This window comes from Cnephaeus nilssonii (assembly GCF_951640355.1).
Source record: "Cnephaeus nilssonii genome assembly, chromosome: 1".
NCBI lineage: Eukaryota > Metazoa > Chordata > Mammalia > Chiroptera > Vespertilionidae > Cnephaeus > Cnephaeus nilssonii.
In genome coordinates, this window is record NC_137072.1 from 45895799 (window position 1) to 45918805 (window position 23007).

Below are 23007 nucleotides of genomic sequence, written 5' to 3' on the forward strand. Positions count from 1 at the left end.
CACGTAGGCTGTTGTGCTGAGAAAAGCAATCAGCTCTGAGAATGAACTAGTCCACTAATGTTTACTGTCTGATTATGTGCTACAAGACACTAATTCTTTTCTCGGGATAAGGAATTCAACATATGACACATGAACCATGTCAAAACATTAGTAATTTATATTTATAAATTGTTTCTTCTGTACTCATTATAAAGCACACTGTGCATTCAAAAGAATATCTCTCCTGAAAAAAATGCAATGACATGATATATTCCATGCTAAAAATAGTTCCCTAGTGGGAAAGTTATAAAAATATTATTATCTCTAATAGTATCCTTTCTTGGCTGAGGTGGAAAGGGGATTTGTATGGGTACATAGAGACTCAAGGAGGGAGGAACTATGCAAGAATAAAATTACCAGAGAAAGTAAGATGGAAAAAAACAATCTTGCCAGAGTTCTGGTTAGAATTTCACCTACTATGAAAGGTACCTTATAGAATGTGATAATGATCAGTCCACGCCTATGGTTTTATATGTGATCCAATTATAGCAATCCAGAAAATGACCCTCGGGGAGCAAGTCACTAAGAGCAGATTACACTCATCTTTTGACAGGCTATTAAATGAAGCCAGTTCCAAAGTGGCCCTGCCCTGCTATCTGGCTGCCCCCCAGGCCGCTCCAACAGCACTCAAGTGCTTGTCATTTATCATGCTGTCCTTGCAGCCAAGCAAGCTCCCAGGGAATGACTTCTTAAAGTACACAATTTGCAACAAACTTTTTATGCAGATCCATGCCTTATACCCAAACCGACTTTTAATCAAAAGCTAATATCTAGTTCTATGAAATTATTTCAAGGTACCTCTTCTTGACATTTCTCTCCTCAAGAAAAAAGAAACGTATTTATGTTTTCCACTTTATTAAAATGTATGGTCCAGATCAAAAGTCTATGCTAATTTGTTATGGAGACATGGAGCCGATATAGACCATTTGCTCTATCAGCGTTTCTGGGGGTCCCCTGACAGCTCTCCGAGTTACTCAACTCACTCAGGGCAGCTTCTCACAGGGCTCATGTCCACACGGTAAGAGGCTAAGGTTCCAGACACCTCCATGGGGTTGTTTCAAGTTCCTATAGCCTCAGGACCAAGAACTCTTGTATGAAACAGTCACTCACTTAATAAATATTTACTGTGCACTAATCATGTGCAAGTCATTTTAATAATAGTTTTCAGGAACCCAGAAATCAGAGAGACCATACAAAGGGTTCCCATTCTCAAAGGGCATACGTGTACCTTTTTCCATCAGGAACTTGCCTAATTGCTGTTTTGGTAAGGAAGGCCACAAGAAAGATGAATGAGACACATTCATATTCACTGTAAGCTGGAGCTTTCTATTCAAGATTGGATTTGAAATGACATTTTCAATGTCAGCACTGTTTTTGCAGGTGTAAAATCCCATTTTGCTACTAATGGAATTCTTTTCCCCCTAAGGAATAGAGTTTTGGGAGGCAAGATTTCAACTCAATATATTTCTTTTTTTTTCCAACTCAATATATTTCAATTTTTCTTTAGAATTACTGGAAAAAAAAACAACAACTGTTTTTTCTAAAAACAAGTGCATGGTGAACTCTTTTTTCTGATAATAAGTATATGGTAAACTGGTTTTCTGAAAATAAGAGATACTCAGAGATGAATCCTTGTTCCAATAATAGCTTGAGAGTCTTTTGAAGCATATTAAAGTTGATGATGCTCTGCAAATAAATTTAAATGAATTTTCTCTGCAATCTCAACAGTAGCTATTTGGAATAATCTTCTTTGTATAAATTCCTGGCATCAGGACAAGAAGTTTTATGGTGCTGACATATTAATGAAATCTCTGGTGGCTTGTGTTCATCACTTTTAAAGAAGAAGCATGCTGGGACTCTAAGATGAACACTAATAACTCAATAATTAAAACCAAACATGCTGCTGCTACTTGAGAAAGACAGAAGATGGAAAACCAAATGGATTTTTGAAAGAGTAAACTGAGATATTAAGAACCCCATTTATCTAAAAAATACTACCCAGGTATGTGAGGTAAATTCCAAGTTAAAAAACATTATTTGAAAAGAAGCATTGGAAAAACTTGGCTATCAATCAAGTAGCAGATAATCTAGAAGACTCTAGAATAACAGCTTGTCCTACCATTGGACAAGTCACATTTTACTAGCATGGATTTCATCCAGCAGTGCAGAAACAATTAGATATACCTTCAAACACCAGCGTTCTGGATGTTGTGAAAACTATGTCTACAAACACGAGTTTATATGGCACACCTCAAGGAGTATCAGATACTGAAGAACAAGAGTGTTTCAACAATATCATTTCTGTATCGGGTGAGCTCAGGTTCATATCTATGAGAAAGTTAGACCCCTACATGACTGTTTCACTTGACATTTAAAATGATGAGGAGTACTGCTTTAAGTGGTAAGTTAAAAACTGACTATTTTATCCTTGTATTTTTCTAGTGAAATCTAACCATACTAGTACATTTTCTTGGCTGAGGTGGAAAGGGGATTTTTATAGGTACTTCTGATTTTGTTGGTTGTGTGTGTGTATGTGTGTGTGTGTGTGTGTGTGTGTGTGTGTGTGTGTGTTGTTTTTCTCCTAATGGTAGAAAGTTTTTGGTTAAAAAGACAAGCCTTGTCAAACTTGTTAGCATGAACCAGAGAATCACATTTCCAATGATATTTTCTTCATCCAAAACTAACTTGGTAAAAAGAACATGAATTCTATAGACAATAGCTCTAAGGTGATATAGTAGGTCTTCTACTAATTCTATGAACTTGGACAAGACACTTAATATCCCTGATATCACTTCAACTAAACAATGAGGTAATACATTATTTTTAATACTTGATTATAATAAATACTCTACCTCCTGATGTTGTTGTAATAATGAAAATAGATAATATATGTAAAATACCTGGTGTACTCTTAGTGCTAAATAAATGTTTGCTTTTATAAGTAACTGATGCCAATTAAAAGTAACTTGCTAATAAATTCATTAAAACCTTTATTTCTCAGAGAAACACTGCAAGCTGGTCAACAGTTAAAGGGAATTTAATCACAAAATAGAAGGGCTCAGAGTTTGAAGGGGCCTCGGAATTTCAAATCAAACTTCCTACCTGACTGTGAGTATGAAGGTGTTCTCACCAAACTGGGTCCCAGGAGCCTAACAATTTGCTAAGGCTCCCCCACTGGTTAGTGGCAGAACAAGGAGCAGCAGAATGTTAAGGCTTCTAACATTACTGACACTGCAATTCTCTTTTTCAAAGTGCATTTTAATTATTAGCAGTGAATAAGAAGATGGAATTCTTTTAATTGTCCTGTGATGAAATAAATTCTAAAAGATTTACCATTATTATATTTCTATCTTTCAATAAATACAGCTAAACATGCAGAACAATCGTCATGGAAAAGTGGCCGGGCGTGAGAACTTAACATTTTTATATCAGGCAGGAGGAGAGGGGGCTCATGATTGTTCGCCGTGTCGCACTCTCCCTACCTTGACTGCAGGTTTTGCCGGCATACCCGGGGTGACACTTGCACTTGTTTGGTCCGACACATTCGCCGTGTTTGCACTGTGGCTGGCACACAGCTGTGGAAAGAGAATACCACGCATTATTTCTAGGTCAGCAGAACATCAACCACATAGTATTTACGTCATGTACCAGCTTAGTAACAGAAACACACACCTTAGAATGTATAAAAGAGGAGCAGAAATATACAAAGTCACTGTGTTCTGGAGTGGTAAGCACTGTCTAAAGTACACATTAACACACCTGTATATACATATATATGTGTGTGCATGTGTGTATCACTTTGGGCTGAAAAATTGGCTGAACTTGAGGTCAATACTCTAATAGTCAGAAAAATATGTAAAACAATGCATAAACACAACTGGTGTTTGTTAATAGTTATAACTTTACAATAACCTGTACTCATAACTTCAAACTCATTCTCTCAAATACACTTCAAGTCTGTCCAGTGTGGCTCAGTGGTTGAGCATCAACCCATGAAACGGGAGGCCTCGGTTCCATTTGATAAGGGCACATACCCAAGTTGCAGGCTAAATCCCCAGTAGTGGGTGTGCAGGAGGCAGCTGATCAATGGTTCTCTCTCATCATTAATGTTTCTATCCCTCTCTCACTCTCCCTTCTTTTCCCTGAAATGTATTTTTTTTTAAAAAAATACATCCCAAAAAGTTGTTCTTAATCCAAAGATATTGTTTAACTCCAGATAAATTGTTTGAAGTCCAGATAAATTTCCAATTAAATAATAAAATACTATTTTATTGGAAACAGTATTCCTAAGTATAAAGTGTTCAAAATAAAATAAACACTGCAACTCAATCTTTTTTGGAATTTCAATTTAAGAATACCTCTGTCACCTTGCTCTTTCTTAACCTTAGGTGGATCGCTATTGCTCATCAATCGATAATGGCTTTTCTATGGCCTATCACAGCAAATAAAAATATCTATTTTTCATTTACTATCTTCTATCAACTGAGTTTGTCTTTCCTCAAGACCCCAAAAATGCTATAAAATCATCATTTAAATTTTTCACAGTCTTTGATTCCTGCCAAGATACTGCTTAGGATTTTTTCTGTTTACTCTCTATCAGAGATTCTCAGCTGTGGGGATTTCTGCCCCCGTGGGACAATTGGCATAAATGGAGATATTTTGGTTGTCACACTGGGGAGAGTGTGCTCCTGGCATCTAGTTGGTACTGCTAAACATCCTACAATGCTCAGAGAGCCCCTTCACCCTCACACACACACACCCCCAAAAACACACACACACACACACACACACACACACACACACACACACACACACACACAAATTATCCAGCCAAAACTGTGATGTCGCCAGAATGAAAAAACCTTGCTCTGTACCAAATATGTGCATGGGCTAGGCCAGATACTAGAACAGAGAGAACACATTGTATATAGTGTGGTCACTGGTGTCAAAGAGCTTACAATCTAAATGAAGGGACAAAACAAGCATGTTTTTAATTTAAGGCAACGTTTGCTTATGAACAAAATAGGTGACACATACAAAATATGTAAAGAAATCATCACGCAAGCATCTCCATATAGATATGTACAGAAAGCCTTGTAGAAGAGGCTTGAGTTGGATCTTGAAGCTTGGGTAGAAAGAAAAGGGAGATGACTATCGACGATAAGGAGAATTGTGCAACAAAATAGACCGTTTATTAGGGGACACTGAGGAGGCTTGGCAAGCCAAAAAAAGTGTGTGTGTGGGGGGGGGGCGGGGGGCGGTAAATGCTGGTAGTAAAGTGAGTAGACAATCATAGGTGAGCGGTATCAGATGATGATGTTCCCTCAATTTCAGACGGAGGGATATACACTTTATCTATAGAAAATGGAAAGTTTAACACCATCAGTAAAATTAAGAGATAAAAATCAACATTCTGGGAATATTCGCCTGGTAATAATATATAGAAAGGACTGGAAAAAGTCCAGTTGACATGAGGAAGGAATGATTTGTTTTTGAGACCGGAAGAGACGGGCTTCAGTAAGCAAAGTGAAGAGCTGACACGTCGTAAAAACCAGAGGGAATTGGGGTCAACAGTGACCCTGAGTTCTCGAGTCCCCGACACCTGTTCCTTCCCCTATTGGCCCAGGCTGTTCTCTGTTCTGGGATATGCTCCCAGTTTCTGGCAATTCTCAAACATCATTTCCCTTAAAGCTCTAATATTCCTGTGAAACTTATGTGAAGGTTATTCTTGGTGTTTTCTACACTTCCTGACTCACCCTCACTCACCCTCCCCTCACCCGGATTCCACAGGCCTATTTGCCAATTTTACTCCCAGGTCTTTCCTGCCCACTTGTCACTGCAACTGGACCCTGTACCACTAATGATCCTTAGACAGTGCTGCTCAGTAGGTATTTAATCTGAAAGCTTGCAGAAATAAAGGAGGAGAAAAGTGGACAGTGTAAATGGCAGAGAAATGTGCTTGTTTAAAATCTGATGTTAGACATGGCGTGAAATTCAAACGGGAGCCATTTTTTCAGAACTGTAAAAAGAAATGAACTATCTCGGAGTGCCTTCCAATATAATATTTCAGTCAATTGTACACCTGATAGATGGTTTAGATGCAGTTTTTAAAACAAGTCCCACAATAAGCCATTTTTTAATGTAACTTGCTAGTCCCATCACCAAGAAATGCAAGTTGAAAAGAACTTTTGTTAAACTAAAAAAAAAAAAAAAGAAAAAAGATTTTCCATAAATCTTCACAATTATATATAAAAAAACCTGAATAAATCAGGTATCTCTGAGGTACCCAGAATGCTATATTAAAAAAAAAAAAAAAGAGTAAAGATCTCAAAATCAGTAAATCTAAGTCAAGGTAATCACCTCTCAAAATAAAAGGAATTTGAAAACATCTCTAAAAACATGAAAAAGTAGTTTAGAAAGTACCACTTAAAAACATGAGAAAGTGTATTTGCAAGAGGACACTTTATGAAATAATTCCACCTGAGACCCCCAGGCCCATTGCCCTTTGACCCCCTGACCAGCTTGATGACTATCCATTTATAGTGCTTTCAGGCACTTCACAGGAACAAAAGTTTCTATTGTCCCCCTCCCTCTCGCTGTTTGTTCTCCACTGAGTGCCCTAATCTTGGGCACATCAAATGCACACATTCCAGGAGGCCAAGGATGTTAATGTTTCCTACATGTGTAGGGAGTCAGTATTTTCAAACGGCTGTTTGCACGTCTACCCGACCGACTATGCACCGAAGAAACCAATGACCTATTTATTAGTCAACAACTATTAAATGGGATAGGGTAGTCAAAAGTTGATATAACCATTTTGTCCTCTTACAAAAAGAAACTGCCTCTTAAAAATGTTGTGTAAAAGCCCTTTCTCCTATTACCTTGCTGGCATGAGTCTGCAATGGAATTCAATAAATATGTATTCAACACTTGTTATATCTAATGTAGTCTACTAGCCAAGTGTGGATGAAATGAGAGTCACAGAGGATATTAAAAAAAAAATAACTATGAAACTATAATACATTGGCCAAAACTTAACAAGAGCTGCGACAGAGAGGTGAGATAAAAGGGTGGGGGAGCAGATAATAACTGACTAGGTTCTGGAAAAGCCTCCTGCAGGAAATGCAATCTGAGCCATGCCTTAGAGGTAACTAAGAGGCAGAGACACTGGGAAGGGAGAGGAAGCCTTTGAGAACAGAAGTAAAGTACTGGGGACGGACAATGAAGAAGGTTCTAGAGAGCCAAGTGCTCTAGTGAAGCTGTCACATGAAGCTCTCACATGAAGTGCTTATAACAGCAGATGGGAACCAAAGAGAGGCTAGGCAGATCATAAAAGGCAGAAACTGCCCGGTGCTTACAAACATGTTTTCCCGTCTTCTTTAAAATAGACTGGCTTTTTTTTTGCATGGGGGATGAGTCCTCTATGGCATATATGAGTAGGCAAGCAACCAAATTCCGGCCAATTACATGTGAACAGAAGTTATGGGAAGGGGCGTTTGCAATGCTACCTAAAAAGGTCCTGACTAGCATGCCTCCTGTCTTCTTGCCTGGAATATAGAATTCACAGTGAACTACAGAGGCCACTTTGTGACCACAAGGTAATCTTGAGAATGAAAAAGGGGGCAGAGCAAGATGTCATAATATTAACCCTAAATTGCCATCCTAGCAATCTGGGGCACGGTGCTTTGTGTCACTGTATTTGTACTTGCAGCCAAATACAATTCCTAACTGACTATCCTTGAGCACAAGGGTGTGGAATCTGGACTTAATGTGTGTTTGTTATCAAGTTGGCACATATTTCCTCTGGATACACACACACACACACACACACACACACACACACACTGCATAGAAATGAGCAGATCCTAGAAAAGCAATATAATTTGTCAAATTTATTTCATATATAATGCTGTAAAATTATAGAAGTATCTAAAAAAACGTCACTTCTATATCTAAAGAATCAGATTAGAAAATACATATCCATAATGACACTGGAGAAAAATAATTCCCAACTTCTGTGTAAACTGGTCCACCCTTTGATAACCGACTCCACTGTAATGTGAGCTCTCAGTAGCTGGCCAGCACACACCAACCTTTACAACCTGCTGTGGACAGCAGGCCAGGAGAAGAAAAAGAATGTGATCCTTTCTAGTGGTCCATTTTAGAGTGCTCTAAAAACATCAAAAATAGATAATACATTTGATTTGGAGGAAATACCATATCTGTTGTTGCTACAAGTTAATCAGAAAATGCAGCATTACTTCTCTGACCTACACATTGACCAGGGACAAGAATTCTGGGCCATATTTGATGGTCCACTGTTCTCTGGCCTCCACATATGGTTTAGCAGCTCAGTAATACAAAAATTAGGTGAAGATCACAGATAGTCAATGAATGACAGATTTTAACCCAAAATTGAATGCCAGAATTAAGCTGAAATGGGCAAATAATATTCATACTTTACTTTTTAACATTCCTGCAGTATAATCTCCAACTCATTACTTTAACTAGGGGGGAAAAAACACAAGTCTCAACTGGCAAAGCAAACACAGCTCTTTTATTGTCTGTCACATGTCCAAGCCGCTTTGGTTTGCAATCTAATAAAATTTTACTCTTTAAAAAAAAGTTTCCTCTTAAAAATTCATCCTAATGTATATAACTGAGGTTCTGAGAGTCGGACAATGTTTTTTGATGCTGATATAAGAGGTGAGTTATCAAATAAGTTAGGGGAAAATTAAGGCCCCGTATCAGTTCTATAGACTATTTCTTAAATAAACTAATCACAGTGAGAGTCAAGTGCCAACATTGGAAAAATAAGGACATGCTGAGATGCCCAAGCAGATGATGGCTCTGGAAAGCGACAAGGGAAAAGCCAACTCAACCTCAGGTGTGGTTAGTAACTTGAGAAGGATTTCCTTAATGTGAATAAGATTGTCTTTAGAGTCCTAAGAATCATTTGTAATTTCTGCAATCTACATCATGTTGCTATTCATACACGGCACCACTAAAAGCAGAACAAAGAACCTTGTCCTCCAAGGCATGTAATTGAGAAACAAAGGTGACATAGAAGTATGCAAGGGCAGGGCAAAAGAATGAATGGCTACAAAGGTGGGAGATTTCAGAGAGCTCTCATTACATCTAACAAGTTTCAGAGAACTCAGATATGGAAAACTCATCTGAGGCAAACAGGAGCATGCAATGAGAAGTATCTTTTTCAAAGAGCAATTGGCCTTGTAAGAGAGAAAGTTGCTAAATGAAGCATGAAACAACCCACTGCTGTATGAATGGGACTTGGAAGAAGTGGAGGCAGAATTTATAGGGCCCCACTGGAAAGGGCCTTGAGCCATCCTACATGACAGGTACACCAAAACCCCGAGGAAAGCCTCCTACAGATTCTGAGATCTTCAGAGGAAAACAACTCCCCAGCTTTCCGAACACCCTGTATGCTAGTGCTGATTATCCTGCTTTCAAATCTAAACTCCTGCTGCAGTATAAACTGAAATTGAAGTGCCTCTGATGGCTATCACTGTAAAATATTATCCATTAAATACTCTCATGAATACAGAACTCAAAACTACTTCATATGACTGATTAAATCTATCCTCACAATATCCATATACGGCAGGAGAACGACATTATCCTCATTTACCAGCAGACAAGTGAAAACACAGAAGGTTACGTGACTTGCCCGATTTCAGTAAAAATTTCCTGTCCCAGATCCATGGGTTTATCTGAACTCACTTGTTCAGATAAAGGCCCGGAAGCCCAGCAAATCTGAGTGCTTGGAAGGGAGAAGGTGAGGTTGTAGTAAAACACTAAGCAAGGAAGGATGAGAGGGGTAGAGAATGTCAATGGTGATTAAAGGCATAAAGGTATTTAAGTTGCATTTCCAGGAAGGAAAAGTTGCAGGTAAGAGCATAATCTACAATTTACGGAAATTAAAGTAAGCCTAATATTTCAACATAATCTCTTTACTCCTTTGCTTATTTTGTACCAAAAAAAAAAAAAAATGAACTATAGAATTTCTATCTCTTCTGAAGTATCTCTACATCTATGATTTTATTTTTGCTGTCACATTTTATCTAACATTCTTTTTATTAAAAACTTAAACAATTTTTAGACTATAGTCAAATATTAAGTCAACCAACTGATTGATAATTTGTTGCATGACCTTAAAATAAATAGGGTTTCTGGTCAATATAATATTGTCTACCAAGAGCAGTCTGATAATAACTTATTTTTGTCTTTGGGAACATCCAAATCAGACACATTTCAACTCTCACTATTTTTAAGATATATTTTTATTGATTTCAGAGAGGAAGGGAGAGGGAGAGAGATAGAAACATCAATGAGATAGAAGCATTGATCAGCTGGCTCCTGCATGCCCCACACTGGGGATTGAGCCCACAACCCAGGCACGTGCCCTGACTGGGAATTGAAACGTGACCTTCTTGTTCATCGGTCTATATTCAACCACCACTGAGCCACGCCTATTGGGTTCAACTCTTACTATTTAATGTTTAACTCCTGAAGTAGCCCAAAGAAAATAGGTTTCTGCATCTGCATTTCTGTATCTCAAACCAACTTTTAATTATCAGAATTCAGTACTATCCTTTTCCACTGAAAAATCTCCTTCTGAAGTGTTGGCCTTTTCAGTTGGCTTGGAATTTTAATTTTTCTTTCGGTTTCCACTGTGATATGAGTGGAATTCGGAATAATGCCAAATGAGACATTCAGAACACATAAGAAAATGTTATTGGAAGTGTGAAGTAGGTTTTTGTTTGCTTCTTTTAAGTTAGCTAACAGTAGCAATGAGCACACTCAGCACCCAGATCTTTGTTTCTAAATCCTATTCCACAGTGAAAGGAATCAGGACTGGGGCAGGGAGCCTGAAACATTTTGCTGTGATAAAAAGCAAGGATGTAATGCAAAGAATAATGAAAAGATGCAAAAAGGTCTGGCTTGGAGGTGTTTCCACTGGCCAAATTTGGGATAATTGGAGCGCCAAGAAGTATAGTAATTCATAACAATCAAATAAAAAAGGAATCCATGGGTCCAAAGTGATTCAAAAAGGACAGAGCTCCTCTTCCCGGAAAGATGCCAGCGAACATATAGAAGGAATGGTAACACAATTTCACAACCACCATCGAAATAATTAATTTGATCAAAAGTTATCCGTAGGTGTTAAAACTTTTGCTGGTTGGAAGTTTGTTGGAGAACAGGATGCTCAAACAGTTTCAATGTGTCATCTGCAGATGACTTACTAATAACAAAAAGAAGAAGGTGCCTTTCAGTGGAACCTTGATCATGTGATCAAACTTAACATCCCCAATAATGGAACAGACTGACCTTATGCACAATGGGAATGTCATAACATATAATCACCTCTGTAATACTCTTGCAAAAAAAAGGGTTCACCTGAATCCAATGACGATGAAGCCAGACACAAATTTAGATTGTGAAACATTCTACTTGGGACTCGTCAAAAATGTCATTGTCAAGAAGAAGAAAAAAAGTGGTCTTACCATTCTAAACTAAAGGAGGCCAAAGGGAATGTCAAGGAAATGCAATGTAAGATCTTTGCTTGTCTCCTGACCGAAGAGAAAAAAATCATAAAACTAATTATTGGGACAATTGGGGAATCTAAAATAAGGACTGTATGTTACATAATATTTGTGTGTCAATATTACCTTTCTTAAGTGTGATAAGGATATTGTGGTTTGCATGTAAATGTCCTTGTTCTCAGGGATGCGTATTGAGGTATTTAGGCATAAAGTGCCATTATCTGAAAGTTACTTTCAAATGATTCAGATGGAAGGAAGGAAGGAAGGAAGGAAGGAAGGAAGGAAGGAAGGAAGGAAGGAAGGAGATGTGTAATGTTAACAACTGTAGATAAAGAGCATAGGGGGCTCTCGCCAGGTAGCTCAGTCAGTTAGAGCGCTGTCTTGATACACCAAGGTTGCAGGTTCAATCCCCGTCAGGACAAGAATTAACCAATGAATGCATAAATAAGTGGAACAACAAATTGATGTTTCTCTCTCTCTCTCTCATCAATAAATAATTTTTTAAAAAAGATTATAGGCATATTTACTGGTCCTATACTTGCAAGTCTTCTGTGGATTTGGAAATTTTCAAATTATAAAAATGAGAAAAATTTATAAACACAAGTACGATAAAATGCATACCTTGACAAATGTTATTACTTGAGAGCTATTGTGCACTCATCAGTGCTCTCTAGAGAAGGGGCCAAGAGCACAGATGCCCTCCACTTAAGAAATGTGTGTCCTACGCAGATCACTTGTCTTTTCTCTAAAATAGTGAACCTGAGTTGAACCAGGTGAAGGTGCCAGCACAGCTATTTTTTTCTTAAAGATTAGTGCATATTGGACTTACTTATAGATTCGTTGACAAGATTAAATGAAAAACATCCAAATAAACTACTTAGAACAGTACCTGTCTGGTACTAAGAGCTCAATAAAATGCCAGCTATAATGAGGATTAAAAGAATGACTAAAAGGAAAAGCCACAGTGGTTAACACAGTATATTAAGAACTGAAGCTATCCTATCTAATAATAGACAAATATGCAAATTGACCATACCTCCAACACCCCCACAAGCCACGCCCACAAGCCACGCCCACCATCCAATCAGAACGAGCATGCAAATTAACCCAAACCAAGATGGCTACAGCCACAGAGAGCAAGGTTTCCTAGGTAACAGAGGAAGCCAAGCTTTCCGCCTGCCCTGGCCAGGCCTAAGCCTCCACTCAAGCTACAAAGTTTCAATTATAGAAGGTAAACAAATTCAAACAAATGGTGGCAGAATGGAGCTTGAGAGAGCAGGCCAGGGTTGCTGCCGGCAACAGGGGAAGCAAAGCTTTCCGCACACCCTGGCCGGGCCCACCCGCTTAAGTTACAAAGTTTCAATTATAACCCCAACAGAAATGGCTGCTGGCCTCAGAGGGAGCCTCAGGCTTGGCTCCGCTCCAGGCTACAAAGTTTCAATTGTAGAAGGAAAATAAATTCCAGATACCAGGGCCTCTGCTTGGGTTGCCAGGGGGCGTGGCCGGCCTGCAAACCACCACAGGCCCCTTGCTCAGGCTGCCCCACACCCCAAGGGAACCCCCACCTGATCCCAGACGCCCTTCAGGGCAAACCAGCTGGCCCCCACCCCTGTACCAGGCCTCTATCCTATCTAATAAAAGAGTAATCTGCAGATTGATCATCACTGCAACACACAATATCGCTGCCCCCATGTGGTCAAAGATCCTGTCCCCATGTGGACACAAGATGGCCACCACAAGATGGCCAGCAGGAGAGGGCAGTTGGGAGGCACCCGGCCTGCAAGGGAGGGCAGTTGAGAGGGACCAAGCCTGCAAAGGAGGGCAGTTGGAGGTGATCAAGCCTGCAGGAGAGGGCAGTTAGGGGTGACCAGGCCGGCAGAGGAGGGAAGTTGGGGGCAAACAGGCTGGCAGCAGAGTGGTTAGGGGGTGATCAGGCTGGCAGGCAGAAGCAGTTAGGGGCAATCAGGAAGGCAGGCAGGCAAGCAGTTGGGAGCCAGCAGTCCTGGATTGTGAGAGGGATGTCCGACTGCCCGTTTAGGCCCTATCCCACCAGGATCGGGCCTAAACGGGCAGTCGGACATCCCTTGAGGGGTCCCATATTGGCGAGGGTACAGGCTGGGCTGAGGGACAACCCCCCCTCCGTGCACAAATTTCGTGCACCGGGCCTCTAGTACATATCAATAAGATACCTCATCCTCAACTAGGTAAGTCCAGTAAGGATAGACAAGAAGTAAGCACAGATATCTTAACAGGTGCATATAAAGGATACATTAGAGAAAGTGATCAATTATAAGATTTAAGAGAGTCAGAAAAGGTTTTGGGGAAAAAGCAATGCTAAACATTTCTTTCTTAGAAAAGCAAATTTACAAGACATCTGGTTTCATAATGTAAGAATTCATCAGGGTATAATGAAACATTAAAGTGTTCCTTTTAGTTAAAAATGATCATATTTGTTTTAGCTTAGGGGATGATGCTCAAATTTTGGGCAGGTTTACTGGGCAATTATCACAAAAGGCTAGAAAAATTCTAATGTGACCATGATGACTTCTTTCAGCAACAAAAATCTCTCTATGTTTAAAAGAGTTACTGGTATAATGAGTTGAGCCATATACTAACTACTTTTAAAAGGGAATCCTTTTGTGACTGTGCATAGATTTATATGATGTGAAGCAATCATCACTTTGGTATACTGTGTGTGTTTTTTGTTGTTGTTAATCCTCACCCAAGGATATTTTCCATTGATTTTTTAGAGAGAGTGGAAGGGATTAAGGGAAGGGAAGGGAAGGGAAGGGAAGGGAAGGGAAGGGAAGGGAAGGGAAGAGAGAGAGAGAGAGAGAGATCAATGAGGGACACATCAATTGGTTGCCTACAACCCAGACACATGCCCTTGACCGGGAATCGAACCTGTGACCCTTTGGTGCATGAGCTGACACTCTAACCACTGAACACACTGGCCAGGGCTACTGTGTTGTTTTTTTTAAAGACAACATTACTTCATTAATTGCTCCAACTTTATCTCATGAAGAATGTTAAATAGAAATCTGGAAGAAACCTAAATGTCCATCAATCAGGGATTGGTTAAATATATGTTGGCACAATGGTCTTCTTGCTTCCAGTACTACGGACCTGAACAGGCCTACGCTGCTGTGAGAGGGACCTGGGTAACCCATGATCTTACCATGCCATTCTCCTCCCTACCTCCCTGACTCTTCGTCATGTGTACTTAGCTCATCTTACCAGATCAATGTCTCGGTATGGCATTCAACACTACATTTCATGATCTGATTCCTGTCTTCCCCACCAGGCTCATCACCAATCACAACTACCAATACACCAACAAACTGAAGTTCTCAAGAAATAACACACTCTCTAGTACCTCCATACCTTTACATGGAATGTCACTCCTCCCTTGGCTGCCAGACTAACACCTGGACAGGCTTCATATTCAGCATAAACACTACCACCTCCAAGACCTGCTGCAGCCCTGCATCCCGAGTGTGGAGCCCTCTCCATGCTTCCCTAAGCCTCTGTGCATACCTCTATCATCAGTTATTTATATGTGTTTATATTCATATACACATACACCATGCTGTGTCATCACAGTTAATTTTCTTATCTAGCTCTCCCACTAGACTTTGAGCTCTTTAAGTACACAGCCCCTGCTCTGAAACAGTGTACAGTCTCTTGATAAAGACCGATATGGCAGGTGTACAAGATGTTTAAGAGAACATAGAAGAAGGAATTTCTCTGCAGAGAGGTGGGAGTCGGGAAAATGCCAGGAAAGGCTTGCAAGAGGAAATATGAGCTGAATCTTGAAGGATGAGCAGGAATTCACCATGTGGATGGTGAAGGGCCTTTTATTCAGAATGAGGGGTATGAGCAGCAGAGAGTCTGGAATTGCAATGGCAATCCCCTGTGACTGGGTCCTACAGTCAACAGTAGTCCTTCAGAGACAAGGCAGTTGTCAGCATGAAGAGCCTCATACTCAGAGAATCAGGATGCTATCCATAACTGCAGACAACCAATGGATTGTAAGCAGCTGATGACCCAATCAGATTGCATCCTGTGTTTTCAAGCAGGTAAATTGATTTCTTTTTAGAAACTTAATCAAGAGTGAAGATCTATGATATGTAAAAAGCCCATAAGATAGGCAGACGAATTAGATATACTCGTTTTCCCACTAAATTATCTTTTCTGAAAAGCACAACCTGCTTATTAAGATTCCATCTTCATCTTTTTATCCCTTTTATAAGGAAGTGTGTGGTCCTTCCACCTTCGAAAGCGTACCGAACTGAACCAGACTAGGCATTGCAGAAGCTGTTGCATCGGAGATGAAGACGTGAAAGACACAGTCCCCCGCTTCACGGAACTCTCAGTAGCAGAACAAATGACACAGATCCACAAACCACCACACTGCAGAGCGGAATGAGACAGGCTACATGCAAGTGTTAGGACTAAATGTGAGAAAGGAGCGGAGGCTCCTCCTGCTCAAGTCGGGAAGGCAGAGGGAGAGGTGGCCTTTGAGCTGGTATGTGAGTCAGGGCTGCTTCTCGGTATGTCCAGTTAAGAAAGAATACAAACTTAAAAAAAAAAAAAAAGTGTGGTCATTCATTCCTAGCCATTACTCACTTTCAGTTGAATTTTTGCTTAGAAGTAGCAGTGTTGGTGATGTAAAACAGAAAAAGCCAACAAAAGATAGAGAAAAGGCCTCACATTTGTAAAGGGTGACTTTTTTCAGCCCTGATATAAACAAATGTTGAATTATTCATTTCTTTTGACTGGAGGCCAAAATAGTAAACTGGAGATAATTTTTTTTTCATTAACTTAAAGCTATGAGATCACATTTCAGTCAAAATGTAATATTGCATCTTCTCTTCCAAATTCTTCCTGTTTAAGGTCGATCCCCTGGGGAGGTCATTGTGATGAATACTGAGGCTGAGGAAGTTGATGGAGGGGGAGGGAGGTTTGAGTAGGACGGTGGTGGGCAGATCATCAAACCACAGCCTGTGTCCTGCCCAGATCCCAGCCCTGAGCTCCAGACCCCAGCACCCAACCACCTATCAACCCCTGGACTTCACAGCCTCAGAGCACTTCAAGCACACCACACCAGCACTGAAGTCACCACCTGCACTTTCTCCCGTGTTCTCCAGCTCCCCCAGTAATACACCCGAAACCGGGACATCATCCCTGATTCCGTCTCTCCTCTCTCCTCAACCATCGTCACCACGACCAGCACCATTTTCCTGAATGTGAACTAACAGGAGTCAGTTACTGTGCAAAATGCTTTCTAAGTATTTTCTCATTTGATCTTTATAAAACCCCAATGAAATAGGCCTCTTATCTGTATTTTACCAAAAAAACAAACAAAAAAAATTATTGCTCAGAAAAGTTAGGTACGTTTCTCAAAAGCACAGTTTGTGGTAGCAGCCAGGTTTCTCTGTCTGCGAAGCCCACAGGTCCACCACTGCCCAAGGCATCCCTCTCCATCCTTTCTCTTTAGTATCCTTCATTCCTTTTCCTTCTCTCTGTTCCCACCACTACTACTTGAGATAAAACCTAATTTCTCACCAGTTTTACTGGAACAACCTTTACCCCTGAGCCTCAAATAGCTCTTCTCTAAATTGCCACTCAAGAACACATTCAGAAACGGGCCCCAGAACCTCAGATGCCTACAGGTCCCAGGCATTGGCCCTGGAGAAGCAGCAAGCTGCATGGTCAAATGAAATACATGCTCCTTCCCGATGGGGCAGCTGCGAAGCGACCAACTCCAGCCTAACTCCTCGCTGCAATGCAGCTACTGATTTTTCAAAAAGCCTGATATCTGCCCTGGCAACTACTTTTAAAAAATGTTAAAATACTCTGTAAGTGAAACCAAATCCAACTATATGTCAGATCTGACCCATCAGCACCAGCTTAAGACCTCTGAAATATAACGTTGATTATGTGCTGTCCCTGCTTAAAATCTTTACAACGCTCCTCTACAACTCTGGCATAAAAGCCAGTCTAATAAGATGACATCAAAGGCCTTCCCTGAGTCCGCCCATCCTTACTTATTCCACAGCATCTCTCATCAAATGCCCTTCAAACACATCCCCCAGTGCCGGACTAGAGTTCTTACATTTCCTGGAACATGCCCCTTTGCCCTGCGGTTTCTGAAGTTTTAATGCATTTTTCTATCTGGCCAGGGTGCCCTGCACTTGACTCATCCTTCAGGACTTAGCTGGGCCACTAGTCCTTCACTCCTGGTCTGGGATACACCCCCTGAGACATGCTCTTGCAGTATCGTATCTCAAAACACATCTGTATCAAAACACAAATCTCATCAACATTGTCATCACCTGTGGGCCTTCAACGCTGACCATAAATGACATGAATGCCCATAGCTTCATCTTACTGATGTGGTATCTGTAGTGGTTGGCCCAGGATCAGGCAGATACTAGCACTAGATATAGGTTGAATAAATAAATCAACTGAATAGCACTGAGTGTATGAAATCTTCCTTGATCCTCTCCAGCTGGAAATGATTCTTCCTCTGAAAAACCTCAGCTCTTCATTCCTAACTCTTTCCTACCTTAGAATACTGGAGGGAATGGGACAGCATCGTACCAAATCAGCTCCTTGCAAGCAAGAGTCCACGTTTTACCAACCTTCGTATCTCTCCCAGCAACCACCTTAACTCCTTGCCCCTAGTAAGCTCTCCAATGTTTGTCAAATCAATCACAGTAACTCCAAATGCAATTTTCGTTTGTGAAATAATAAGTGTATGTCAAATAAATCATAGGATCTGTGGTTGTAATCCTACAGTTAAATTCTAGTTTCTTCAGTTCCTTTTCTTTGGGTTAGGTAACCAAAACTGTACTCCACTCTGAGGTTTGCATGTTGTCTCCTTTTCACTTCTCTTTGAGTTACACACACACACTCACTCACAGAAGTATTCATTTGCAAAAAGCAATGTGAACTTCATTAGAGAAGTGACTATTTTCAAAAGATGGGCCGGGTAAACAATTTGTACTTAAAAACATGCTATACTATGGATACTACAATGGGCCCTAGTAAACACAGTTCAGAGTTCATTTGTTCTATATATCATCACACACTAATAGTAGCAAACATTTATCAAGCCAGCAACAATCTTGCAAAATAGGTTTAGAGAGTAGGAGATTGTGGCTCAGAAAAGTTAAGTAAAATATCTAATATCTCATGGTCGGCAAGTGACAGGAACAGGTCCCTTACCCGGTCTGTTGGTGACAAAGCCCACCTTCTACCCTCTCTACGGCACTGCCCCCTAACGCAGTCACAGCTCAGCTAGTTAATTCTGTAACTGTTAGTCATTATAAGATACAGACACTTGAACGTTTTTAAGTCTCCCTGAAGAAATTCCTTAACTTTTATTTCTAGCATTACCAATTGTGCTCCCAAAAGTTACCAAATCCTCTCTTTCATCTGTCAGGTAAAAGTAAGATGTCTTCTTGGCACCAATTTAATTAAATAGAATTTCACATATTTCACCGAAATTTTCCACTGAAGTGTCAGTAGGGTGATTTGTTAAGTGGCATTATTCACTTGCAAAAATGCTTTAAACAAGGAGAATGTGTACTTGTATCAAAAAGAATAGCATGAAGAGCTGTAGGTGCTACTATAACATCTTATATCTTTTATACAAAAAAATATTTCTTACCTGAATTTTTCCATGAAGAATTAATATGAATACAATTCCCTCAGGTTAATGATAGGCTGGTGTTAGTAATTTCATTTGGTGAACTTTGTGGGTGTTTTAAAATTTGCTTCTTTAAGTATTAAAAATATAAACTGTCCTTTAGGTTAGAATGGAGGTCAATTTATTAGATTGACAAAACAAGAGAAAGAAATTACAAACTGAAAGGGAAAAGTTTAATGTAATAACTGAAATAGAATTAACTTAGTATGATTATGAACAGAATAAACACATCTCTAAGGAACATAGTTCTCCCCCACAAAAGCAACTCAAAAAAACCACAACTAATGTTAAGTTTGATTAATTTTGTGAAGTTATTATTTAGAAGTTATGCCTTTCAAGACATATATTAGCCAAAATTATTGCAAGAAATATGTTCATCTAACCTTTGAGCTGGCACCTTATCCTGGCTATTCTCTGCCTTAAGACGTAGAAAGCTGCAAAACAAATGTCCAAAAAAAGAAATTCCAGATCTTTTCTCTGTAAGGAGGCGGAACTTGGGTATTTATCAACTTGTTACATTCCCGGAGACTTACACATATTCAACTTTCAGCTTTTCTGAAACAAAAAAAAATCTAGGACATGTTTAAAATAGTAATATTTTAGTCACCATTTTGTCATTAGAAAACATTTTGTAACAAAAATATTAACCAATAACTGAAGTTGTGCTATTCTTTCATAGTCCAAATTCTACGTTAAAATATTCAGACCTTTTGTGACACTGTACCTTCCAATCCATTTTTTCACTTTCAGAATATTAATTTTTGGTTCCAAGAGACAGTATCCTTTTATTTAAATGTGTGTTGGACAAAGTATCTGAAAAATATTAAAACTTTTGATCAATTAGTAACCAGGGTTGGTAGTTTTTAAATCGGATATATCTTTACTTACCTGTTTTCTTACATACTGTATGTTCCCTTTTCTCTTCAAATTTGGGGAAGAAATATTAAGGTTTTGTGTTTTTTTTCTTTCCTTCCACAGCATTTTCTTCTTGCATGGCTGCTTTGGTTGTCCATAGCAACAAGAATTACCCTGAAAGCTCAGCCATTTCACTTAAAGGACACATAAATAACTCAGTTTAATGAAAGTAAATGGAAGAAACTTGAAACACGACTAATAATGGTCAGGATTCGACCAGCCTAGAGACCCTAGAGGTAAGGGAAGAGATGATTTCATTACTTCTCTTTTGCATGAACATCTTCCCTCCTTAAAGCATAAAACACTCATTTTAACTTTCGATTTGTATATTGATTTGTAGAATTTAAAATTAGATGAATAGAGCCTTCTTTTGGGTACCAGCAAAAGGAAACAATTCTAAGTTCAATTTGATTCAAATGAAGTAGTAATTTTATCAATGCAGAATTATTGCTCTATATTTTTAAAGGCACATATTAGATTTACTTGTTAGAGATTTTTTATGTGGGTTAGGTTTATAAGAAATTAGTGGGGATTTTTTTACTGTTGTTAACTTCAGAAGAACTCACCATACCTTGATGTTGATACATTTCTTAAAATAGATAGTGAAATATATCAGGTACAATCTAAACAAAAAGCTGAAAATAAATCAAAGCATAAACTAAAAATTAGATTCCAGATCACATATTAAGAACAATTGTTTATAACAATGGTTCTGTATGAGAAGGGAAAAATATAAAAGGATACCGTTTCTTTAATACTCTTTAATTGCCAATTTTGAATAATCTAATTTATCAAGAAAATGTATTAAATGATTTTAAACAAAGGTTAACATCATTTATTGTAAAGAATAGCAAACATCATTATTTCCTAACAAGCAGCCAAACAGTTCTGTATAGTTTATTTTCATTTTATAATATCGTTAAGTTGGGCCACATTTCTCCTACTTAACAGAAGTCAGCCTTGACACTCAGAGATCTGGTGAATTTTATAATATTGATATATATACATCCATTAATAAGACTTTTAGCATGAAATTTTAGCCAATGCCCCATATTTTAACACTTGCATTTTAAAACTATACAAAACTGCATTTTAAAGAAATGTTAAACCTGGAAGAGATTATTTCCAGGAAGTTTCTGGAGTCTATTTTCTATTGACACATAAGGAAATTTTCACAGGCAACCGTCACCATGATTTTTGTGAAAGTTGCCAAAAAGAAATGACCTACATGCATTTTCTTGCATGTGGTATAAACACCACTGTGAGAAGCACTAAAGTAGGATTCATTAGTAGCACCTAATATAGACGATCCTGTCCCATTTCCTCCTAATAATCTGTTTTCTTTACAGCCAGTGTAAAACAGCCACAGCAGTAAATACAGCAATGTTACCAGTGGACCCATCAGTTACAGCTCACAGATCTAGAGTTCTCTCCTGCCACTTGCCCGAGAACTGCTGCTTAGATGCATCTGAGGCTTCTCAGGGATGCTGTGTGCTTCACTGAGGGTTCTCAGGGATGCTGGGCATAGTTAAACATAATAAACCCTCTGGTGATCTTACAAAATTGTGACAAATATAAACCAGAGAAACTAAATTATTCAGGGATTACTCCTTGCATCCTAAACACAGGTTTATAGATTTGCAGGCAATCCTGGGCTGGGGACGATGTTAAAGAAAATGAGGGATAAGAAACCCCAAATGTAAGTCTATTATCTGGTATATAGTTTAACTTACTGTAAAAGATTATAAAATGCCCAAATATTAGGCCAATCATAATCATTGAAAAATAAATAATAAAGTGCTTCAGGCTAAGATAACTGATGCAGTTTCCAAGTGACTCAGACAGGACTCACATGGCCTCTTGAGCATAGAGCACAGCATGACACATGTGCCTCCTTCCAGGTGACAAGTACCAGGGACATGCATGGAAGGGAAAGGTCCCTCCTCACACTGTACGTCTTACCTCTCAACCCTAGTCTTTCACTAGAAAAAGTAGTAACTCTAAAAATTCCCCATGTCCCAACTTTAAATGTCATGCCATATTTCTCATTGTCAAAAAAAGTTAATATTAACTAGACCACCAATTTACACCATACACAAGAATAAACTTGAAATAGATTTAAAAAAAACTTAAATGTAAGTCACGAAACCATAAAAATCCTAGAAGAAAACATAGACAGTAAAATCTCAGATATCTGGTGTAGCAATATTTTTTGCCAACATATTTCCTAGGGCAAAGGAAAAAATAAACAAATGGGACTACATCAAGGTAAAAACCTTCTACATAGCAGAAGAAACCATCAATAAAATGAAAAGGGAACCTACTATGTGGGAGAACATATTTGCCAATGATACATCTGATAAAGGGTTAATCTCCAAGATATATAACGAACTTTTACAACTCAACACCAGGAAGACAAACAATCCAATTAAAAAATGGGCAAAGGACCTAAATAGACACTTCTCTAAAGAAGATATACTAGTACATATGGCCAATAGACATATGAAAAAAAATGTTCAATGTCACTAATCTTCAGAGAAATTCAAATTAAAACTGTAATGAAGTATCAACTAACACCTTCCAGAATGGCTATCATCAATGAATCAACAAGCAGCAAGTGCTGGAGAGAATGTGGAGAAAAGGGAACCCTAGTCCACTGTGGGTGAGAATGCTGACTGATCCAACCTTTTTGGATGAAACCAAAACAATATGGGGTTCCCTCCAAAAATTAAAAATGGAACTGCCTTGCCTGGCCAGTGTGGCTCTGTGGTT

General features: G+C 39.1%; 1 protein-coding gene across 4 annotated transcripts in view; it reads right to left on the reverse strand.

Annotated features, from left to right (window-relative positions):
* NPNT (nephronectin) overlaps positions 1–23007 on the reverse strand; it is an 86674-nt gene that overhangs the window by 41436 nt on the left and 22231 nt on the right. For 2 of the 4 annotated variants that reach the window (XM_079766261.1, XM_079766263.1), the window contains exons 3-4: positions 19704–19754; positions 3522–3614 (exon numbers count right to left, since the gene is read on the reverse strand). In XM_079766261.1, coding sequence (XP_079622387.1) covers positions 3522–3614; positions 19704–19754 — 144 coding nt within the window. The remainder of the gene's footprint in view (positions 1–3521; positions 3615–19703; positions 19755–23007) is intronic. The other 2 variants (XM_079766262.1, XM_079766264.1) reach the window with 1 other exon arrangement.